Source organism: Sinocyclocheilus grahami, unplaced genomic scaffold (genome assembly GCF_001515645.1).
Source record: "Sinocyclocheilus grahami isolate Dianchi unplaced genomic scaffold, SAMN03320097.WGS_v1.1 scaffold40.1, whole genome shotgun sequence".
Classification (NCBI taxonomy): Eukaryota; Metazoa; Chordata; class Actinopteri; order Cypriniformes; family Cyprinidae; genus Sinocyclocheilus; species Sinocyclocheilus grahami.
The window spans coordinates 1031518-1053676 of NW_015505219.1; the positions used below are offsets into that span (position 1 = coordinate 1031518).

A 22159-nucleotide genomic window follows, 5' to 3' on the forward strand; every position below is an offset into this window, starting at 1 on the left:
TTCTTAGCCCCGTCCCCCCCCCCCAAAAAGGGGGGGGGGGGGGGGGGGGACTCAAGGTGGACTCAGTAATTTTTTTTAAGTTAGCTCGTTAAGTTTACTGCTAAATAAATTAGTAACACTTTTGAAATATGTTTTAATATCAGCCCAAACAGCTGTTTTATTTTACATGGAGTGGGTAACCTCATGGGTGCCACCATGTTGAAATCACAAGACTAGCCGAATACTACTTTATCTATGAGACCCCTCCCATTAATAGACACATTCATTCATTGAATAAATTGATAATGGCCGACTGCAAACAGAGCATTTCTACAGTGGTACGGGTAACCTAAAATTATTGCTTTTGCATTATTCTACCTCCACACCACTAGATATTAGTGTAGGTCAAAGACCAGTGTCCAATCGACCAGTGCAACAAACAAAAATGACTCAGTGTATCTTTAACATCACAAAATATGATTCAGATTTGCTCATAAGCCATTTTGAGTCGGATTTATTTACTATGGATCCATTTTGGTCACAAAATCTGTTTTGTCAAGGATATATCATCATTTTACGTTTTAATGCTACAGTGCTCCTAGGGTTATAACATCTAGGGTTTGTGATATTTACATTATGAGATGTGACACTAAGACTATATGGCTTTCAAGTGACATTCCCTTGCACTGATATTAAAACATCTGTTAAAGGCTGAGGAGGAACAAGACCATTTTCAGAGGTTTCTGGGATAGGCATTGCCAAATATCTGAGTTTTGTAAACCTTTGATTGCATTTCAAACCTTGTGCTTTGCCAAAAATCTACTTTTTTATTTAATGTCAGCATACCTTGCAATGTTGTTTAATTGGTGGTTTAGTACTTTAGTCAGGCTTAAATGTGAGGTAGTGATCATCTTCGGTTAGAAAATCTACCCACAAACCTCCAGTCTGTCAAATCTGCCAGCACTTTAAGATGGTGATACGAATATCGAGTTAGCTACCATCCCCACGACTCACTGTGATTTAACATCAGCTCCCACAGATAGTTTGGTAGGAGCAGGTTCCTGGACTCATACAACATTAACAGGCAGTGGTGTTTAGGTTTTACGGGAGGCACCAGGAATATATGTAAACTGATATGTGAGACTGTATTGTCTTTCAACTATGACTATAAATCCAAAATTATTTGTGAAACACTGTAGCAACAAACAATCTAGATCTTCTTACAAACCATGTCCACTTGCTCCTCGAGCAACAGGAATCAGCCAATTTACCTACGCAAGACATTCAGGAGCTAATTTGCTGCTTGCGCCACTTTTGCGCACTGTATTTCAGCATTAAAAAAACTGTCTTATTCACTAACCACCTGCAATCACTGCCATTCTTTTCAACCCAAACACGCTTCCTTTTTCTGTAATATGTTCGAGTGCATTTTTGATTGTGGGAGTAATTCATCAAATGATGATGAAACAATCGCAAAATGGTGTGCAATTGAGAACACATTTTAAAAAGCCAATTCAGGTGTTTGTATCGCAGTGGTGGAGAGATTCTGTAATGTGCCAGTAAAAGTACAGCATATTGCAGTATTCAGCTGCATCGTCCAACACCAAGCATTCACTCAATTGCACCTGATTTGCATAATTCATTTTCTGAACTAAAATGGCGCCATTAGTTAGATCAATTCATTCCAATCCCAATGCACCAGAAAACTCACTAATGATGGAAACAGCCTCACTATTTAGATATACCGGTCTGAACACATTCACTCAAAGAAGCAAACCTGTTTACATATACTGTTGCCATCAACATGTATGTTTTTTTTTTTGTTTTTTTTTAAATATTACGGATTACAGATTTTTGCAACTTTTTCATGTAAAGAACTTTCAACAGCAAAATGTTTGTTACTGAATGAACAGGAAATGTGCACTGTGACATCTCTGGACAAGAACATCCGTGAGATTAGCGTCATAGGTTGGATTGATGGATGAAGATTCTCAAAAAATGTCCTCCAGTCACAGAGTCATGGATTAATCTATGAAGGATTATGATTTTTTTTTTTTGGTCAAATGGTTTTTCTTCCTTCTGCTTCGCACTCCTGTAGTTTCCTTGTTCATCTCCTTTGTCAAAATGACATGTTGACTTGCATGCGTCAAAGTGACACGTGATTTTTCCACTTTTCCAGTCCTCTGACAGCAGAAGGTTGGCCGCTTTCTCAGTATCAGTCCTGCTATTTGGATTCTCCGACTGGTCGAAATGGAGCAGAAATGATCTCATAAAGAATGAAAATTATTAATGTCCCATGTTCCTGTGTGCCTTTCCCCAAATTCAACCACAGTAACTTGGATTACAGAACCGACAATATAATTTATTTGTCCATATCTTCATGCAGTGATGTATTATTTCTGTGAAGGAAGAATTGTCTTTGTACACATTCTTGGAATAGCCCAGACAGCCATCCTCATTCTGTATTAAATTAGCCAATGGTGTAAGGTCTGAAATGCTTCTTTTCTGTATTTGAACTCTGTTACATGGTGATTCAATATTAGTAAGCTCAGTGGATTTACAGTGGATCTTTCCATTGATGCAAGTTAATTGTATTAAAAGTGAGAATCAAAAGACGAAGTCACTTAGCTCTTCTTTGTTGTTAAGTCTAGTATCTCGATTGTCTGTGGTGGTTAATACACTATGAGGAGGCAGGAAAGATGCTACGTTTTAATCTCAGTTGGTGGCAGCTCCATCAGTGCTTGAAGGTGGTGCACTGTCATTGGGGGATGCCGAGTCTAGACCTCCACTGGAGCTTTTCCCAGTATCAGGGGTTTTGGGAGGGGTTGTGCCCTTCACATCCAGCCCAGGAGATATGGGTGCACGTGGCTCTGACTCTATGTCAGCCTTGGATTCTGGAGTACCATTTGTAGTTGGTTTTGAGTCGAGAATCTCTGAGACCGGTGGTTTAGACTGTGGAGTGGGTAAAGCTGGTTTAGGCTCAGGGACAGGAGAAACCAGTTTAGTATCCAGAGGGCTCACAGCGGGTTTCTGTTCAAGAGAGCCAAGTTTAGCTGGTGTGGGTTGAGGAGTAGGTGAAACTGCTGGTTTTGCATCAGGAGTTGATGTTACGGCTTTTGGAGTTTCAGGGGTTGGACTTGGAATTGGTTTAACATCAGTTGTTGTTGCCTCAGGTGCTGGACTTGGTTTCGGATCAGGTGTCACAGGTTGCTTGGGATCTGGTGATGGGCTTAAGATCGGTTTTGTTTCAGGTGGTGGTGAGATGGTAATTTTCGATTCAGGTTTGGGTTCAGGTGTTGGTGTGACCGCAGGCTTGGGCTTAGGTTCAGGTGTTACTGGTGGTTTGGGTTCGGGAGATGGTGGTGGAGGAGCTGTCGACTTGGCCACAGGTGCTGGTTTCAGATCAGCAGTTGGTGCTGGTTTTGGAGGTGAGGGAGCTGTCTTTGATTCTGGAATTTGGTTGGGAATGGCTTTGACATCAGGGGCAGCAAAGGAACTCAATACATCAGAATCTGCTATGGCTGCTGTTGGGGCATCAGTGTCACTGTCAAGCGGGAGTCCAGTGGTATTAAAGCCCACTCCAGAGTCACTGGTCTCTATGTTCCTCTCTTGAAGGCTTGGTTCTTTAGTTGACACCTCCAAACCCTGAGGAACATACTCAGAACTTAGCGTTCCTAAAGCATTTTCACAACATTCAACATAATTTAGCATTTTATATTAAGCAAATGCTTGGGGTTTAGATATACAGATAGCGCTATTGATTAAAATGCCTTTCAGCTTCCTGGTGCTCACCTTAATGCTGACCTCTGTGCTCTGTGATTTCTCAGTGATGTCTTCTTTCTGTGACAGGGCCGGGGCTTCCTCATTCTGATGGGTACAGGCATCTTTCACAACCTGCAAAAAATATGAGCAAAGGCCTTATAATATACTCCATTATACAAGCAAAACTTTTCTCTTTCTCCTTTTATGTTGGAGAAGACAAGAAATAAGAATGTGGAACATAAGGCAAATGTTTATCTGATGTTTCTGTGCTGTCCAAATAATGTTTAGGGCCACTGCACATTCAACTGTTTTTATTTCTGTCATATTTTGGTGCTTAATTAGGTGGTAAGATAAGACCTGTCTGAAGGCATCTCCCTCCACTTTGCCTGCATTCTGGACTTTCTCCTCAATGGCTCTGGCCTTTGCTGCACGTTTGTGCATCTTCACCAAACATGACACCAAGCACACCAACAGCAGCAACACCAGTAATGCTACCAGAGCAATGATAGCAATGTAGAGTTTAGGAAGCCTGTATGCTGAAAGAGAAAGAGAGATACATCATGAAGTCCAAAACATTAAAATTAAATGAACTGTAATTTCTCTTTGTCATATTGTGTGTCCTTACGTTCCATCTCCAGGTGGACATCAGACACCAGGAATCCCTGAAGGTCAATCACACTGAAAACTCCGGCATCGCTGGCCCTCACGTCCGTAAGAAGACACAAAGAGTCCTCCAAAGAGAGACGACCCTCAAGATCCAGGTTAGGAGGCAGGTTGAGCTGTCCGTTCTCCATAATCAAATACTTATATTTATCAGACTGAGGGATGTACAGTAGGCGAGCTAGGGAGCTATTCATGTGCAGGTTTATTTTCAGAGTGCCACCGTATGAAAGGGTCACAAATATCTGATGTGCTGGTAGAAAGAAAGAAGGAAGGACAAAAGGAAGAAAAGTTTTCAAGTTTTCCTTTCTCTTTGGAGTGTTACAAGCTGATTGTGCATAGATAAGATCCCTGAAGTTGCAAAGACTAAAGTCTCAAAACCAAAGAGATATTCTTTATCAAAGTTATGTAGAAAACGAAGCGTTTGAGAGAGGCATAGAGGACCTACAATAACGTACAGTATTAAAGCATGTCAACATATTCTGTTACACCTAATACACAAAATAATGATCTTTAAAAAAAGCATCATATGACCCCTTTAATATTTTAGGGAATAAATGCTGCAGGCAGAAAATGACAGACTATTCCATCTGTCTCTCTTCCTCTCTTTGTACTTCCCCTACTATCTTTTCTTTTTGTGTTTTATAACATACCTGAAGAGGTCTCCACTCACTGTTCACTTTTAATAAAATAAAGGTTCTTTATTGGCATCAATGGTTCCATGAGGAACATCTATGAAAGCTTTCCATTGCACAAAAGGTTCTTTATAGTGGAAAATAATTCTTTAGATTAATAAAATGTTCTTTACACTAAGAAACACACTGGTTCTTTTAAGAACTGTTCACTGAAAGATTTTTCGGTGAACCCAAAATGGTTCTTGTATGACATTGCTGCAAAAACCCCCTTTTAGAGGCTTTATTTTTAAGAGTGTATATTACATACAAACAACCTCCAGTCGTAAATTTCACACCTCAGTTTTTTATTTTTGGCTCTCAGAATACTTAATCCTGATTGGTCAATTACAGCATTACATGCCACCAAAGATTTTTGTATGATGTTTATTTGACCATTGTCCCTGACAAAAATCTCACATTCACTCTGCGGCCCCTTTCTCCTCACAAAATCAAATAATTTCACCCCAAATCAATACTTCCATTTATTTATAGCCGTGTAATGTACAGCTACAGTTCTATGGACTATGGTACACTATTAAGAAGTGTTAACCTGCAAATGCTATCTTATCAAATGCAATATTTATCAATGTAACCCAATGTATAGATTAAGTTAAAATTTTTGATTTAAATCAAATAAATTTTGTTAACATATGAGAAATTGTACATATTCAATTAAGAAAAGCACTTAAAAGGGCTTCAAGGCTTTACTCAAGTGAAAACAATTTCATCATCCTCATGAATATGCTGGGTTTCTCTCATATCTAAAGGCTGCAACACACCAGTTTTTGTTCCGTGCTGAGTTATACAATTGAATCCTTTCATGATAACATACACAGTATACACACTGCTAATAATTTGTTAGTCGTGCAGTGTGAGATTCATTGGTCAAAACAGAACTTTGTGAGATCGCAATGAACAAAGAGTGACAGCTTTTTAGTGGGTATAAAGAGCACTCTTTGCGAGTTTTCTAGGCTTATAATCCATTTAAAATGTAAACTTTGTTTTTCGGCCACACACACGTTGCAAAGTTTCGGGAATGACATCCGCATATTTATGCGGGATTTGCTCTCGAAGTAGCAGTGATTGACATAGTGATAACCATAGCAATAGATGGGACAAAATATGTGAAAATGTGCATTAAGACTAGAGCACCCTCACTAACTTCAGTAAACACTAATAAACAGTCATAAAAAAACAATGTATATTTAAAAGCACACGTTCAGTTTTGTGTGAGTGAAGGAAATCTGTGTGCGAGTGGAGATTTGTGCTCGCACATTACATGGATCACGTAACATTATGCGCTCTCGACATTTGTCATTAAGATCACGCTATAGAAATCGCCTAAAATTAAGTATAAAGAAGAGAAGAAAGCGGCCCTAGGCAGCTGCCCACACATGCCAGGATCTGCCACTGCCAGATGCAGTTATAAATACTAAAAACAAGCCTATCGCAAGACATCTGGTAGGGGGGGCACCTTGGGGGGCCGGTGCCACCCCTGGCCACCACGTAGACCCGTCCCTGAAGATTAGGACATTAATATGTTATATGAAAATAATATCAGTGTGTCATGAATCCTAGAAATTGTGTTTTCCCCCCTCTCTTCTTCCCACGCTCACCTTTCACATTTAGGCAGATCTTCTTCTGGACTTTCCCAATGGAATCACTAAAGGTGTAACTGCCTTCATCAGCCCCTGAAACAGCACGCAAAGTGAACTTTTGAGGAGTGATCTCAATGCGGTCCTGGTAATTCTCCTTGGGCATTCCATCAGCATTTAGCAGTTCCTTAGCCGGCAATGACGTCTGATTGGCCTCCACGGCGCTGTGGCGATAGCCCACACGCACTGGGTCTGAGATGTCATGCAGTGATACATGAAAATCTAAGCCGTACTTAATGATGACCTCACTAGAGCAATCTGCAAAAGTGAGAGAAACAAAGAAGAGAAACACATGAGATAAATGAGATGTGGTACTTGCCCTGCATTCGAACAAATGTGTATTGTATGAACTATTAGATAAAGAATTATACATCATGAAATTAACCTTATTACCCAAGTTATTGTAAGAAAAATTGTCAAATTAATATTTTCCTTAAATTATGGGAAATATAAATTTAGCAGTAACTACAAACCAACATTTTGTCAAAAACTAGCTAGCATTTAATGAATGACACCTTTTTATTTGCTATATTATTTTTAATTTTATAAATTTTATCTGTTTAATTTTAATGTTTATTAGAAAAAATACATGTTGCATGATTGCAAACCCCATAGAAAATAAACAGAAAATAAAACAGCTCATATTATTATCTCGATTTGACCTTCCTAAGTACTTCTTTTCTCTGACTAATTGTTGAAAGAAAAAAGGCCACATTAAAATAATACCATTAATGAAAGGTGTCAGCCATCACAGCTGATAATGGGAGAAATAGAGAGCTGGGTAAAGAGAAAGAAGGATCTTTAGGTAGAGAAGAACTCAAGGCAACCAGTGTGGCTTGACAGAGCTACAATTACTGCAGCAGGTCATTAAACCTCCCTTACTGTTCACAACATGACTTCTCTATAATAATGAAAGTCACTCAGAGCTATTCTAGTGCGTATGTGTGCACATCCAACTTAGTGTACAAGCTGCTGTAAAAAAATGTGCGAACAATTTTTTGTTAAATTATGCAGTACCTCTAACATAGAGTGTGATGTGTGTAATATTCTCTGGATTTTGGTTAGATGTGATGGTGTAGACTCCTTCATCACTTTCTCCAACATTCTCCAAGATCAGGTGCCTCGAAGCAGAGTTGAGTTTGGCACGAAGATCCACCACTTTCCCAGAACTCATCAGCGGCTTCTCGCGACCTGGAACAACCGAAGGCCTGAACGTCACATCAGCTCCATCTGCCGGCACGAGGATGTGGAAGTCTTCTCCAAAAAACAGAGTCTGAGACTCTTCTTGGGCTACAAGAAACACAAAGATATATATATAGGGGGATTTTACTTTTTTACATTGTTGCAACTGCTTATTTTTATTAATAAACAAACAAACGAACAAACATTAAAAGGGACTGTTTTACCTTTCAGAGTTGCAGAGAATGCTAAAAAGTCAAAAAGAAAAGCACCAATGTTTACATAAACACATTCATTAGCACCATAATGTGACATCGACTAGTCAAATCATACAGAAAGTGACAATGTACTTAACCTTTATGCAAAATTTAAATATTCATTATTATTACATTTATATATATATATTTTTTGTGTTTGGACAATTAGTTATCATGCAAAAGAATTTAGGAATCAATTAGGGAAAATTGACCACTGTTCATGACACACACCATTTCATACTGTCTGACTTTTTTAAAGTTTATTAGAACATTTTAAAGAACACACACACATATATATATATATATATATATTTGGAAATATGACCACAAAATTCAGCTCTGATTTTTGGATTGATATTCCAATGTACAAGTTATAAAAACTACCCACTTTGTTTCAGAAAATGCAGTATGGCTAATATACACCCATTAGAGATGGCACTTTTAATAACCCTGGTCATATTGGGTCAGATATTCGTTATACAACTAATAGCTATGCATGTACAGTATATAGTCCCTGTAAGCGGGTACATTCAATACTCCCTTGCCATTTGTGAGAACATTACAGCACTTAGAGATGATGCATTGTGCATCAGGGCTGTAATTAAAGAACTACAATAGTTATTAGCATGTCAGAGTCACTGACCTTAACATTTCAGCACAAAAAACAACACTTGTGTAGTGTTAATAATGATACAGATAGATCAACCACTGAACGGATTGACAAGGACTCTTTCTTACCTGAGTAAAACAGCACGGTTAAGATGAGCAGTCTCAGATTCTGCATATCGGCTCTGAACACATTCACACATGGAAAGAAGATTTAAATTATAAGCACTGACATTGTAAATGTGTAAGTTTAATTGGTATGTTTCTGAAGTGTTCTCACATTCCAGCTAGGAACAAAAATGATGAAAACAACTGATAAAAATGACAGGTTTATTGGCAAATGGACACAGATCGATTGAGTGCTTTGATGTGGAGCTGTAAATAGGGTGTGACTGTAAAACAATCTACTTTATGTTAATGTTAGACAGATGTCTATGACTGTTTTTCAGCTTTTATGGGTTATGTGTCAGCTTTGGCTTAGATCATCAAGCCATGGATCTAAAAGGGCTCTGTTGACAAATGAGCTTATTTAAAGAGCTACTCGGACGTGTCAGTAATTGTGGGTTTATTGGCTTGTCTTGTGCATTGCTTATAACCAACATTGATCTAGTATCTCAGAGGGGTTTATAATAAATAACAAGCAACAATCTTGTTTCAGTTTATTTATTTTTGAGATTCCCAGTTAAGAGACCTCAGAAATTAATTTCATTATAAATTATACTTTTAGGTGCAGTGCTGTCTGTATAAATGGAATGAGAAGCATATGACATCAACTGGGTGGATCATTATCAGGAGGATATTTAATGACTGAAGATATAAAAAATGTGAGAGAAAATTAAATCTGACTGAATCTATCTGTTAGCCCGGTTTATTCTTTAAAAAGTCTATCTCTGATGTTTAAAACTGAATGACGTGTTTCAATTATGCAGAAAAATGCAGAACTTTCATGTCAGAACAGATTTCATGTGGGCCTACTCATAACTATTTCTATATATATATATATATATATATATAAATTATAATAAATTTTTTTTTAAATTATATATATATTATTTATTTATTTCTAGGGTGGTTTTTCCAATTATGTCAGGTACCAATCTTTAGAATGAACAGATTCCTATTTAAAATACTAATAATAATTAAAAAAAAAAATTATATATATATATATATATATTTTTTTTTTCTAGGGTGGTTTTTCAATTATGTCAGGTACCAATCTTTAGAATGAACAGATTCCTATTCAAAATACTAATAATAATAATGTCAATTAAACATTTTGGAGTAAAAATGTCAAAGATTTGATTGATTTCCATTACATTTACTGATATGGAAATAGGAAATTCCCTGATATTTCAAGATTTTCTGTGACAGTAGAAACCCTTACATTTTTTGATGCACAAAATATAATAAATGCTAAACTTACACTTATCATAATACATAAATTATAATTATTTTTAATTGTATTACAGATGGGATAATATAGGTATGATGTATGGTAATCTGTAATGTGGAAATATCAGGACAAACACATTAATTCACAGTCTGAAAGAAGCCGGCACTTCATGCAATGAAAATCCTAAGAAAACACTTGCCAGGCCAGACATACTGTATTAGACAGCAAGGAAAGCATCCAGAACAGCAGACGTGCATTTAGGTCATTCAGTGATTTCATAACAGACTTCTGCCCAGACGCTCAGCTATTGCACATTTTATTGCCATTCAGTTGCAAAAAATGAGAAAAACAGCAAATGAGCATATACAGTATAGGGGCTATATCTCTCTAGACAATATGACACATGTGCGGATGTGTAACGTATTAGTTTCATATGGACAAAGTGCCATCTGGTCCATGCTTTTACTCCTCCTCTTTCTCTCAGTATGACAACTCTTAAAGCAAACTTACAGTTCCTCTCCTATAAGACACAGCATATATAAAACATGGGCAACATGGAGGAATAAATGCAGGCCGAGCGACATGGTGCTCACATACTGCACAACAAGCTTTTCTCCTGAGTGCAATTCAAAAGATGAATAGGAGCTCCACACAACCTGCTGCAAATATATGAACTGCAATATTACATATTGGTAAATTATGCCAGAAGCAGGCTGTGTGTAAACCAGGGAAATAAAACAAGATGAACAGGAGCTCAGGGAAATCAACCTCAACCTTTGCAAAGGTGCTGTAGCAAATTCATATGTGGTTATTGATGTTAGAAGCAGGTCATCTCCTAAGAGACCAGGATGGGACATCTGGAAATTACTTCCAGATCATTCCATTCAGACTTATTTGACTATTCTATCTCCTGGATCTTAGATAGAATAGTCAAATAAGTCTGAATGGAATGGCTTTAAATTAGATCAATTCAAGGCGATACTGTAGTTAAAAGGGTCTGATGTAAGACATGAAAGGCGATAAGATCATGGCTATGGCTCACAACCAAGTGAGCTGACTAGCTAGGCACCATATCTGGGCTTCGTTATGGTTGAGAACATGGCGTATAGATAAGCATCTGAATGGGTTTTGAGACACAGTCCGTGTGTGTTAAGAGCGGCGGCAGCTTCGACTTCCGCGCGCTCACATCTCCCCTCTATTTCTGACGGAAACCTTCTGTTATGATCTGTTCCCCTCCCAATCATAAAACTATTTGCCAGTCAAACAAATTTTCTCTCGGTCACAAGCTGAGAAAGATCGCCTACACATGTACGGGTTATTATGGTGCACGGACGACAAAATCATACAGGCCAGTTGAGCCGCAATACCGGCAAAATTAGCTATAAATTCCCTGAGAATTATATATACATAAAAATTTTTTAAAAATTCTAAATGATTAATGTTATTATTAAAATTATATTTATAGCTCATCGCTATAAACAGTGATTATATTTGCTCTTCACGTCTTAATTTTCCTGTCATTTAATCTGCGTAAAATGCGCATTTTAATGGTAACATTTCTTATGTTAATACAGGATGCTGAACCGGCGCATTATGTGACGCTATGCAGAAAAGAGCGCAAATCTATTCTTCAACAAGCCTAAATGCTCGTCTACATCTCTAAATATGCACATTACATCTTATTTTATTCACGTTCCAACAGCAAACAGCAACTTTATCCAATCGGAAAAGTACCAGACGAAGCAGAAACTGCAGAATTTAACCCTTCAGATCCTGCAAGCCAAAGTCAGCTCCCCGTATATAACATCTCTGCTGCAAAATTGACATCCACCCTTACCGTGTTCTCCGCTCACCTCCAAAATCCTCCTCAGCTGATATCTGTAATAGACTGAAATTCCGTTATTCGTTCCTTTCAACCTCGAAAGTCACTTAAGGACTAAGATGCACCTTAGGAATCTGTCCGGTATCTTGCAGCGTCTCGAGTGCGGTCGGTAAAGCCCGGCTCCTCAACCCCTTATGGGCGTGTCAGCGGATCCGAACACACTCAGCCAACCTTTGCAGAACCGACGTGAAGGTCTTTAAGGTGTTCTTCAGATCGATTCATCACTGAGACCAACGCCCTGAATACAAATGTGCACTAGACCATTTTGTCGTTTTCATATGCATTTTGTTTCGATTTATGTACAGTTTTGAAAGGGCAAAAACGCACAATATTTCTTAATGTTAGGCTCTGAAAGCGTTTATTGAAGTAATATGTTAAAAAATGAGATGAGCTCATTCTCCCTTAACTAACACTCATCATTCATTGACATCCACCTCACACTCTCCAGCTCTCACATTCACAGGAATCAGTGGGCGTGTGGTTACAAGTGTAGCAGCATCTCATCTAACTCATTATTGTCTTCATAAAACTGAAATATTATGCATCACATATTCATCCTAAGCAATCTGAACTTAAACATACATGTATCAGATTCTGTCATAGACTGGAACAAATGTATTACACAAAAGTCCTTTCCAATGTCATTACTTCCTACGGCCCCTGGCAGCAGCTTTGGGGGCCGCAGGCTGATTGGACGTGTTGAGAGAGGAAGTGAGAGAATAGGCCTGCAGGTCAACTCTCTGCTGCAGAATGCCAGTCAATAGAAACTCTGTGCTGACCACGGGCAATGACATACTCACTGCCTTATCACAAAGCGCCCTGTCCTGCTCACATGACACCACTACAGTGTGCTCCTGAATAGACAGAGGGAGAAATCACAATAAAATATGAGAACATACAATATGTGCATTAAAATAGGAGAATATATGCATTGGTTCTGGGTACCTTGTGAGCAGACGGCATTTTGGGGAGGAAGCGGGCTCCGCAGCAGGTGATAATTTCTTTCATTTGAGATGGTTCCGGTATCACAGAAGGGGTTACGTGAATCTCATAACCCTACGAAAGCAAAATTAGGGTTGAAAATACATGATGGAGATGGTACATTTGAGGCTTGGGCTTGATACACTTATGTGCTTGTGAGGGACTAATACCTTTAAAAGAGGTTGACTTTCAGCAGTTTGCAGTGACTTCTGTAAGCTGAAACTAAACTTTTTCTCCTGCTCGGCATCTTTCAATATATATTCATCAGTAGAAAGGAAATGGCCAGCTTTTCCACACTGAGAGAGAAATGTTGTCACTGAGAGGATGTTGTCATGCTTAAGTTGAGTTGAAAATAAATCTGTATTTTGTACTAGTTCCACAGCTAGAAAGCCTTAAACAGCTTCTTAAATATATACACATAAACAAATCAGCAATATCACTAGAAACCATTCTTGACCACGAAATGCACGGACAAAACATACATTAACAAATTTCTGGGTTTAAAAAAAAAATGTTAATGTGTGGTGTGAGAGTAGGGTTATTAAGTATCGCCACCAGACACGTGAAGGTTTTTCACACTGTTGTATGCTTTTTTTTGTACATTACAAAAAGTACACCTCAATCAAAGATACAATATTTATTTTATTAAAATTTTATTTCACTTTTTTTAAAAAGTAGTTTAATAAAGAATAAACTTGACTTTTTTTATAGGAGTAAAGTCAGATATGAATTATGGATTTTAGGTTTGGCTTGGAACATTCCTTTACTATGCATTCCCTCACCTTTTTTAGCCAATCAGGAGTCACGATTGGCACCCCTCTGGCAACAGCGCACAAAAACTTAACAGTGCGTCTCGCTTTATCAGTCACCAGGTGAGTCATGTCGTTCACTCCTCTAGCCAGACTTCCACCTAACCGGGAGACGACTCTTTCTCCATCCTGATCTGTCAGCCCAGTGAATAACACCTAAAAGAGAAGATGACAGATTGGTGTCATCCACAGTGATATAACCTACTAGTAAATGACTGTATTTGAGGGTGCGTGTGACCTTGTGCGCCTGAATAGCTACAGAGCGCCTTGAAGTCTTGGGTGTGGGCGAAGGAGCCTCTTCTGGGGAAGCGCTAGTGTTTGCTGCTCTCTTACGACCTCTGCTGTTGGTTTGGGGCACAGCAGTGCTGTCCTCCACCACCTCAGCATCTTGTTCATGCTCATTGTCCATTCCAACATTTACATTCTCCGCACCAGAATGCCTTCCTCCTCTTCCCCTGCCTTTTCCAGAAGTTTTAGCTTGGGAAACTTCTTCTGGTTCTGGTAGTTTCGTACTCTTTCTGCCTCTGCCTCTTCCTCTCGCCCCTTTGTTCGAAGGTCCGATACTATGAGCAGATTTTTCAGAACTTCTAGAACTGGAGCGGGAACAGGTTGTTGAATTGGAGTCCTGCTCTGTGTCTTCAACTGCACTAGCTGGTACTCTCCTGCCAGACTGTCTAGCATTGATGGGTTGCTCATCAGTTGCCTGCTTCCCTCGGCCTCGCCCCCTGCCCCGCCCTCGTCCCCTCTGGCTGGACGCCTCCTGTTGTGAGGATACAGACTGATCAGAGTTCATAGAGGAGCTTGAGCAACGGCGTGTTCGTCTGGCCGGAGGAACTAGAGGAGCTTCTAGTTCTGTCTGGTCCTCCCCCAGTCGCTCATTCTTCTGTTCTTTCTGATGGTTTCTCTCCTTTGTCTTTTTTTGTTCTCTTGCTCTCATCTGAAGTCCCTCATTTTCTCGTCTTTCCTTTTCTAATCTTTCCCTTTCTGCCTCTAATCTTTCCTTCTCTATTTGTTCCTTCTCCTTTTGAATTCTTTCCTCTTCTTCTTTTCGTCTTTGCTCTTCTAGTTCTCTCCTCTCCAACCTCTCATTCTCTTCTTTTTCTAAGCATTCTTTTTCTCTCTGAATTCTCTCATTTTCTTTTCTCACTTTTTCCTCTTCTTCCCTTTTCAGTCTTTCTTTTTCCTCTAATTCCTTCTGCTCTCTTTTTAGTTTTTGTCTAATTTCAGTTTCAGCCATCTCCCTTTGTTCACGTTCTTCTTGCTTCTTTCTCTCATACTCCAGTCTCTCCTTTTCTTCCCTCTCTGTCTTCTCTCGTTCTTGGAGCTTTTTCTCCATCTTCTCTTTCTCTTCTTGGGCATTCCTCTCCTCCAACCTTTCCTCTTCTTCCTTTTCATTACACTTCAGTTTTATGCCTGTCCGTCTGGTTCCTCTCCTTGCGTTTTGTTCTTCTTCACTCTCTTCCTCTTCCTCAGACAATGCTTTCCCCCTCTTTCTTTTTCCTTCCTGCCCTTTTCTAGTTTTACCTTGGACTTTACTAGATGCAGTTGTCTCACTCTCCACTTCTGTCTTGTCTTTCCTCTGTCTTCTGCTACTTCTGCCAATAAGTTTTTCTTGGGCGCTCTCCTTCTCCACCTCAGTCTTGTCTTTCCTCTGTCTTCTGCTACTTCTGCGACTAGGTTCTTCTTGAGCCTTCTCCTCAACCATGGGCTGTGTTTCAACAACACTGAGATCAGAGTTAGGTTCAGCAGACTGTGCAGGTTCATGTTCGTCTTTTTGTCTTCCTCTGTGGGGTCTTTTGGACCTGATGCCACTCAGATCTTCATCCCTTTCAATTCTGTCCTCATGAACAGGCTGCGTTTCTGTGTTAATGGAAAGGGAGCTGACGGCAGCTTCAGCAGGTTTTGGAATGCGGTCCTCTTTTATCTGCCTTCCTCTGCGGGATCTCCTAGATTTCACTCCGCTGTTCAGATCTTCATCCCTTTCAATTACTTCTTCAGGAACTGGTTGGGTTTCTGTGATAATCTGATGAACAGCAGCCTCAGCAGTTTCTGTTACCTCGTCGTCTTTCTTTGGTCTTCCCCTGCGTGAACTTATGCTTGCCATCTTCCTGCTGAGGTCTTTTTCCTGTCCTTCATCTTCCTCATGCATAGGCTGTGTTTCATCTACGCTGATATGGGAGCTCGAGGGTATTGGGAGTTCTGTGGATCTGTCCTCATCTATTTGCCTGGTGCTAAGCGCATTATTCAGATCTTCACATGGTGCCTCTTCTTCACACATAGGTTGTGTTTCAGCAACAGTGTCACATGCTTTCAAGTCCGTTTCAGAAAGTTCTGGAGATTTCAATTCATGTGCTTGTTGTCTTTTACTCTGTCTGCCAGAGCTGACCTCACTTTTAAGATCCTCAATTTGATTTTCCTCATACATTGGTTGGGTTTCTGTTATAGGGTGATCGACAACAGCCTCGGCAGGTTGTGTGACTTCCTTCTCTTTTTTTGGTCTACGCCTGCGGGATCTTCTGCTAGACGTCTTGCTGCTGAGCTTTTTCTCTTGTCCCTCATCATCTTCACCAACAGACTGTGTTTCAGGGATGGCATGACTGGAGGTAGAGGCTTTTTCAATATGATGTATGGACTCCCCTTCGGTTTGTCTTCTGTTGACCTCATTGTTCAGATCATCCTCTGGTGCTTCATCATCCTCAAACATTGGCTGTGTTTCAGCGATGTTGATATGGGAACTGGAACGTTTTTCTATACGAATACTGCTGACCATATTGTCCTGCTCTGGTGCTTCTTCATCATCACACATTGGTTGCGTTTCAGCTATAGTGAGATGGGAGCTGAAGTTGGTTTCAGCTAGATGTGCAGAATCATATTTCTCAGCCTGTTGTCTTTTACTTGGTTTCTGAAAGCTGTTCGCACTCAGATCTGCATCTGTTGCCTCTTCTTCCTCACACATGGGCTGAGTTTCAGCAATTATAAGAGAGGAGCTGGTGTTTTTACCTTTGTGTACCGTTCCTCCACCACGGGTTCTCCTACCTTGTTTCATGGTCTCCTCCTCACCCTCGTGCGTTTCATCGATGGTGTCGGTCATGAGCTGGGTGGGCTCACTCTGATAAACCTCTTTGTCTTCTCCCTCCCAGACAAGTTGTGTTTGGGCTGTGAAGAGAGAAAATGGCTGCGTCTGCTCTTCTCTTTTTGGGGTGCTGGCTATGATCAATGTGTCAGCTGTGGAAAGGTGGGAGTCATTTTGTCTGTCTTTATCTTCCTCCTCCTCCTCCTCCTCCTCCTCCTCATCAGGCTTTGCTACATGGATGAGTTGAGTTTCAGCAGTTGAGAGGTTGGAGTACAGTTGGGTATGGTTGAGAGGCTCCTGCTCTTCCTCCCTGTCTGTCTCTGTTCCATATACTTGTGTAGCCTCAAGATCAAGCTGCTTTGGCTTGAGCCAAGCACTGGCTCCAGCAGTTCCTAAATTTGACATATACCACAATACTTACAATTTTAGTTTAAAGGAATTGTATGGGTTCAATACACATTAAACTCAGCTGACAGCATTTGTGGCATGATTTGATTACCACAAAAAATTATTTTGACTCATTCGACTCAAAAAGCTACAGTGAAACAGCTACTATGTAAGTCAACAAGGCAAAAATTTGGAGGATGTAAAAGCAGATATTCGAAGTCTATAATTGCAAGGTAATTTTTTATTAATTCTTTGGTTAAGATTTGTGTTATGTTGCGTTTTAAGTCATAGGAACAAAGTTGTAAAATTGGGCATATCAAGCACAACTGGACAAAACAAGCATTTTTTTTCATACTAAAATCACCATATTTTTTTAGAGAAGTTGAAAATACTTTTTGTGATAATTAGTATAATGCCCCACTAACATCCTCTGGCAACCAAGTATGAAAGCCCCTGTCATAGGAAATATAAAAGGTTTTAGGAATTTATTGTACTGTATTGACTACATGAGTGAATTTTATAATTAAAAAAAAGAATGAGATTAATAAGGAAGTGAGTGGAATGGTTACCGTATGCTTGTGTGAGAAGTAGGTCCCAGTCTTCTTCTAAGTGGCCAAAAGCTTGGGTTGGTTCCTCAAGATTAGTCTTTGCATGAGAATGATGGTCTTGTTTTTTATGGGTTCTCTTTTCTGATTGCTCTGCTTTGCTACCTACATAAACCTTGTGACTCCGTGCAGCCTTTACAGCTTTGTCTGGTAAAGGTTTAAAAGGATCCTCATCATCTGTTTCACTGTTAGACAGAAGATCTCTGGCCTTCACCTTTTTCTTGTCCTCATTCTCTTCATCAACATCTGTGTCATTGTCCATGTGGAGCTCTGTCGCTGGAGTTGATGTAGGTCTGACATCCCTTCCCTCTCCAACAGAATGTGAAACCTCTGTTGTAATGGAAACCTTCATGGGATTATCATCTTCAACATCAGTGTTACTGTCCAAGTGGAATTCTGTATGTTGTGGTGCTGATGGAGGACTTTCTGTAACTGCTTCCTTTTTGGAGACATTTTCAGTTACATAAGCCTCATTCTCCTCAACATCAGTATCGCTGTCCATATGAATATCTGATTTCACCTTTGGAACTTCTTCAGTGTGAACCTTTTGTTCAGTCTTGCTTTTCTCTTCCTCATCTTCTTCAACATCAGTATCACTGTCCATATGAAGATCAGCTGAAGAGACAGATTTATCAAGAGTTACTGCTTCTTGAGCCTCTGGTTCAGCCTTACTTGCCTCTGGTTCCTCTTCCTCAACATCAGTATCACTGTCCATATGAAGATCAGCTGAAGATGGTGGTCCCACTTTTGGAACTTGTTCAATCTGAACCTCTGTTTCAGTTTTATTTTTCTCTTCCTCTTCTTCAACATCAATATCACTGTCCATATGAAGCCCAACTGAAGATACAGATTTCTCTAGAGTTACTGCTTCTTGAGCCTCTGGTTCCTCTTCCTCTTCCTCAACATCAGTATCACTGTCCATATGAAATTCAGCTGAAGATACTGGTTCCACCTTTGGAGCTAATTCAGGCTGAGCCTCTGGTTCAGGCTTGATTTTCTCCATGTCCTTTTCTTCAAAATCAATGTCACTGTCCAGATTTAGGACTAGAGGGCCTGGCTTGAATGAGTTTGAACCGGGCTCATCAGGGGTTTGCCTCGGTCTGAACCGGTCTATGGAGGCTGAAGAAGGAGTGATGGAACTTTCATCCTCACTGATAAGAAAAAAAAATGGTGAAGCTCATTTATTGGGAGACAATATATTGAGATCCATAAATGTATTGCACAGTTTATAGCATTAAGGTGCGATCACACATGGGCAAAAAGGTGTACTGTTAATAGTTTAACAATATATGAAACAGATTGCATAGAAGTCACTTTTAAACCATGCAGCTTTTTGTTGGTCTACATGGTGAATTCGTGTGAACAACTTGAACCCAATGCAAAATCTGTGTGGGGCAATCTTTCGCCCTTACACAAAATTTCCGATCGCATGGATTTCTACCGAAATGACTGGATTTTGCCAGTGTAATTTCACTGAACAAAAGTAAATGTGACTGCACCTTTAGCCATGCAACAGCAGGCATGCATTGAACTTTTACACTGACAGATACCATGACATATAAAAAAAATTAAGTCATTTCTGCTTTATCACATCAAGCGTTTCCTTTAATAATGGCTATAAATTTTAAATAGGCCTACGTGACTAGGAGTGATCCACTGAAAAATATTACAAGACAAGAATCACATTTCATGTGCATTTTTGTCTTATTGACCTTTATAATATGGACAAAACCAATTGACAAACAAACAAACATTCTTCAAATATCTTCTTTTGTGTTTCACAGAAAAAAAAAAGTCAAGTTTGAGGGCGAGTATATCGTACCTGAGTAAACAATGACAGAATTTCACATTTGGATGCTCTGTCCCTTGACATATATTTAAACAAAATGTAATTTCAATGGAGTTATATCAGTTACACTATATAGTAACACATCAACATTATATAACACATAACATTTTGACTAGTTCATGGAAAATTAGAAGGGAACATTAAAAAACATTCATGAAACATTTAACTTACCTCTCTGGAATGACTTTTTTTGCAGGGGTCAGGAATGATGAATTTGTGGAACTACACAGATGAGAGGAGGACGCCAAGTCTGAAACTATAGCAATAAAGAAAAAAGAAAGCAAGCATGAAAATAAGTGTTTTATTAAATCTTTCAGTAATATTCTTTACGTCTCAATTTACCTACCAAAATCTTTCCTCTCATCCGTGGCATTCTCTCCATCTGAGTCCGATTCAGGCACCAGGGTGATCTCAGGCTGTTTGTGAGCTTGCTGTGGTGAACTCGTCTTGGGTTGTTCATCCTCAGGGCTCCATAAAGGCACAGGAGGCAAAACACTCCTCTCTTTCACATTTAACCTATTCCGCAGACCTTTACTCAACTCTGACTCCGAGTCACTGCTTGATAACGCTGGACTTGAATTTTTCTCCTTTTTGGACACTCCTCCTTTCTCTGGAGTTATGCGTGTATCTTTCTTTGAGATGTTCAGGACAATGTACTGACATGGCACATCAGCGAACACCACACTCTCTCCCTCGGTCAAAGCATATCGTACCTGAGGCGTCAGTTTGAATCTGCCTTTTCTGGTTCCATTCAAACTGCCCATGTCCCATAAAAGTGCTTCTACATCATCACCGTTACCGAAACGATCTTTCCTAGAGCAGAACTCTGAGATGGAGATGACGGCATGCCGACTGGATACAGATCGGGCCGGAAGCAGAACAGAACAGGCAGCAGGATCACGACCGATGACATTCTCTCCGATGTAGAGAGGGAATTCTGATTGAATGTGTGAAGAGAGAAAAAGAGAAAGCAATGCCATTATTTCAATAATGCACAGATAATATTAGTTTTTAAATATTAGTTCATATGTAAGGTAAAGGTAGTCTATAAGAACACTCACCTGTCTCTGGTATGTGGTCGTTGTTGAACACCTTTAATGTTGCCAATTGTTCTCTTTCTGGTCCTCCTTTCTCCTCCTCTTCCTGTTCTTCTTCTTCTTCTTCTTCAGAGAAGGGATCGTCAATCTGCTGAGTGGCATCCATCCTCCTCTCTAACTGAAGGATCAAGTGTTGTTACAACACAAATATGGTTGTCGTGGATACCACCACAAGGTAAATATGGATGTTTTAAGCTCTATACACATAAGCAACATATTATACAATAGTATCAACATTCTCTGATGAATGGCGATGCATGTGTGACAAACAGTTTACTGTAACACATCTTGTATAATATAAGGGCATTGCTATGACTTTCTAATCATTTCTTAATCGAATAATTTTTCATAAGTGCCACACTGGCAGTTTAATCAGAAATAATGCTTCCCTCCAAAATGCAAATGAAAACATGCAAGACATTAGCAAATTTTTTTTTACGTTTGTGCTGATATATCGTGCGCGATCTACTTCTTTTTATAAAACAAAATGTGCGCTTACCTTATCGTGCAGAACAATTGGAAACCATTTCCTGAACACTAAGACCCTCCCTTAAAACGAACACTACTCATTCGCTGATCAAGGTGTCAATCAGAAACTGAGTCTGCACTGATTGGCTGATAATGTGTAACTGCGGATTGATTGGTCATCTGAGAAACAGCAGGGCGCAGGACTTTGGCCCAAGTTTTCCGCGCTTTCTGCAGAGGAGGCGTGTTTCAAAGTGTTTTTTTTAACCATTAGGAATTTGAGACGCAATAAAATAATATAGCAAAAGCAATTAATAATACAATGAATTATTTGTTTCCCATTACACACACACACACACACACACACTCATATATTGTACTTCGCTTTATTACTTAAAAAACGAACACTACTCATTCGCTGATCAAGGTGTCAATCAGAAACTGAGTCTGCACTGATTGGCTGATAATGTGTAACTGCGGATTGATTGGTCATCTGAGAAACAGCAGGGCGCAGGACTTTGGCCCAAGTTTTCCGCGCTTTCTGCAGAGGAGGCGTGTTTCAAAGTGTTTTTTTTTAACCATTAGGAATTTGAGACGCAATAAAATAATATAGCAAAAGCAATTAATGGTGATTAATAATACAATGAATTATTTGTTTCCCATTACACACACACACACACACACACACACACACACTCTCATATATTGTACTTCACTTTATTACTTAAATTTTTTTTTTTATTGCAATTGAAAGAATAACAACAGTTATGAAGGACGTCACATGAAGTTATACAAGCTACACAAATTAACAAAATATACCAATGATAAAGAAGAAAAAAAAGAAAG

The 22159-nt window shown here is 39.4% G+C and overlaps 2 protein-coding genes across 3 annotated transcripts; both read right to left on the minus strand.

Annotated features, from left to right (window-relative positions):
* Nucleotides 1-119: 119 nt before the first annotated feature.
* LOC107582048 (uncharacterized) lies at nt 120-12159 on the minus strand. 2 transcript variants are annotated; one of them, XM_016267756.1, is made up of 9 exons: nt 12019-12159; nt 8905-8957; nt 8137-8157; nt 7748-8020; nt 6692-6988; nt 4367-4654; nt 4099-4277; nt 3772-3873; nt 120-3624 (listed from the first exon to the last, which is right to left on the minus strand). In XM_016267756.1, the coding sequence occupies exons 2-9, from the start codon at nt 8948-8950 to the stop codon at nt 2695-2697; spliced, it is 2136 nt and encodes a 711-aa protein (XP_016123242.1). In that variant the 5' UTR covers nt 8951-8957; nt 12019-12159; the 3' UTR covers nt 120-2694. The 2 variants fall into 2 exon arrangements, with proteins under 2 accessions (XP_016123242.1, XP_016123241.1); XM_016267755.1 differs by having other exon boundaries at nt 12003-12159.
* A 215-nt stretch (nt 12160-12374) lies between these two features.
* LOC107582047 (mediator of DNA damage checkpoint protein 1-like) lies at nt 12375-21424 on the minus strand. The gene is made up of 10 exons (XM_016267754.1): nt 21348-21424; nt 20813-20966; nt 20098-20688; nt 19923-20007; nt 17867-19053; nt 14076-17302; nt 13811-13993; nt 13199-13324; nt 12993-13103; nt 12375-12901 (listed from the first exon to the last, which is right to left on the minus strand). The coding sequence occupies exons 2-10, from the start codon at nt 20952-20954 to the stop codon at nt 12692-12694; spliced, it is 5862 nt and encodes a 1953-aa protein (XP_016123240.1). The 5' UTR covers nt 20955-20966; nt 21348-21424; the 3' UTR covers nt 12375-12691.
* Between the last annotated feature and the right edge of the window lie 735 nt (nt 21425-22159).

Excerpts from the sequence above, each read along its gene's own strand:
- LOC107582048 (XM_016267756.1), bottom strand. The coding sequence starts at position 8,950 with ATGCAGAATCTGAGACTGCTCATCTTAACCGTGCTGTTTTACTCAG. Across the intron at positions 4,278-4,366 it reads TGTCCACCTGGAGATGGAAC|CATACAGGCTTCCTAAACTC; the intron begins GTAAGGACACAC and ends TTTCTCTTTCAG. Across the intron at positions 3,625-3,771 it reads GCACAGAGGTCAGCATTAAG|GGTTTGGAGGTGTCAACTAA; the intron begins GTGAGCACCAGG and ends TATGTTCCTCAG.
- LOC107582047 (XM_016267754.1), bottom strand. The coding sequence starts at position 20,954 with ATGGATGCCACTCAGCAGATTGACGATCCCTTCTCTGAAGAAGAAGAA. Across the intron at positions 20,689-20,812 it reads CGACCACATACCAGAGACAG|AATTCCCTCTCTACATCGGA; the intron begins GTGAGTGTTCTT and ends ACATTCAATCAG. Across the intron at positions 13,325-13,810 it reads CTCCTGATTGGCTAAAAAAG|TGTGGAAAAGCTGGCCATTT; the intron begins GTGAGGGAATGC and ends TTTCTCTCTCAG.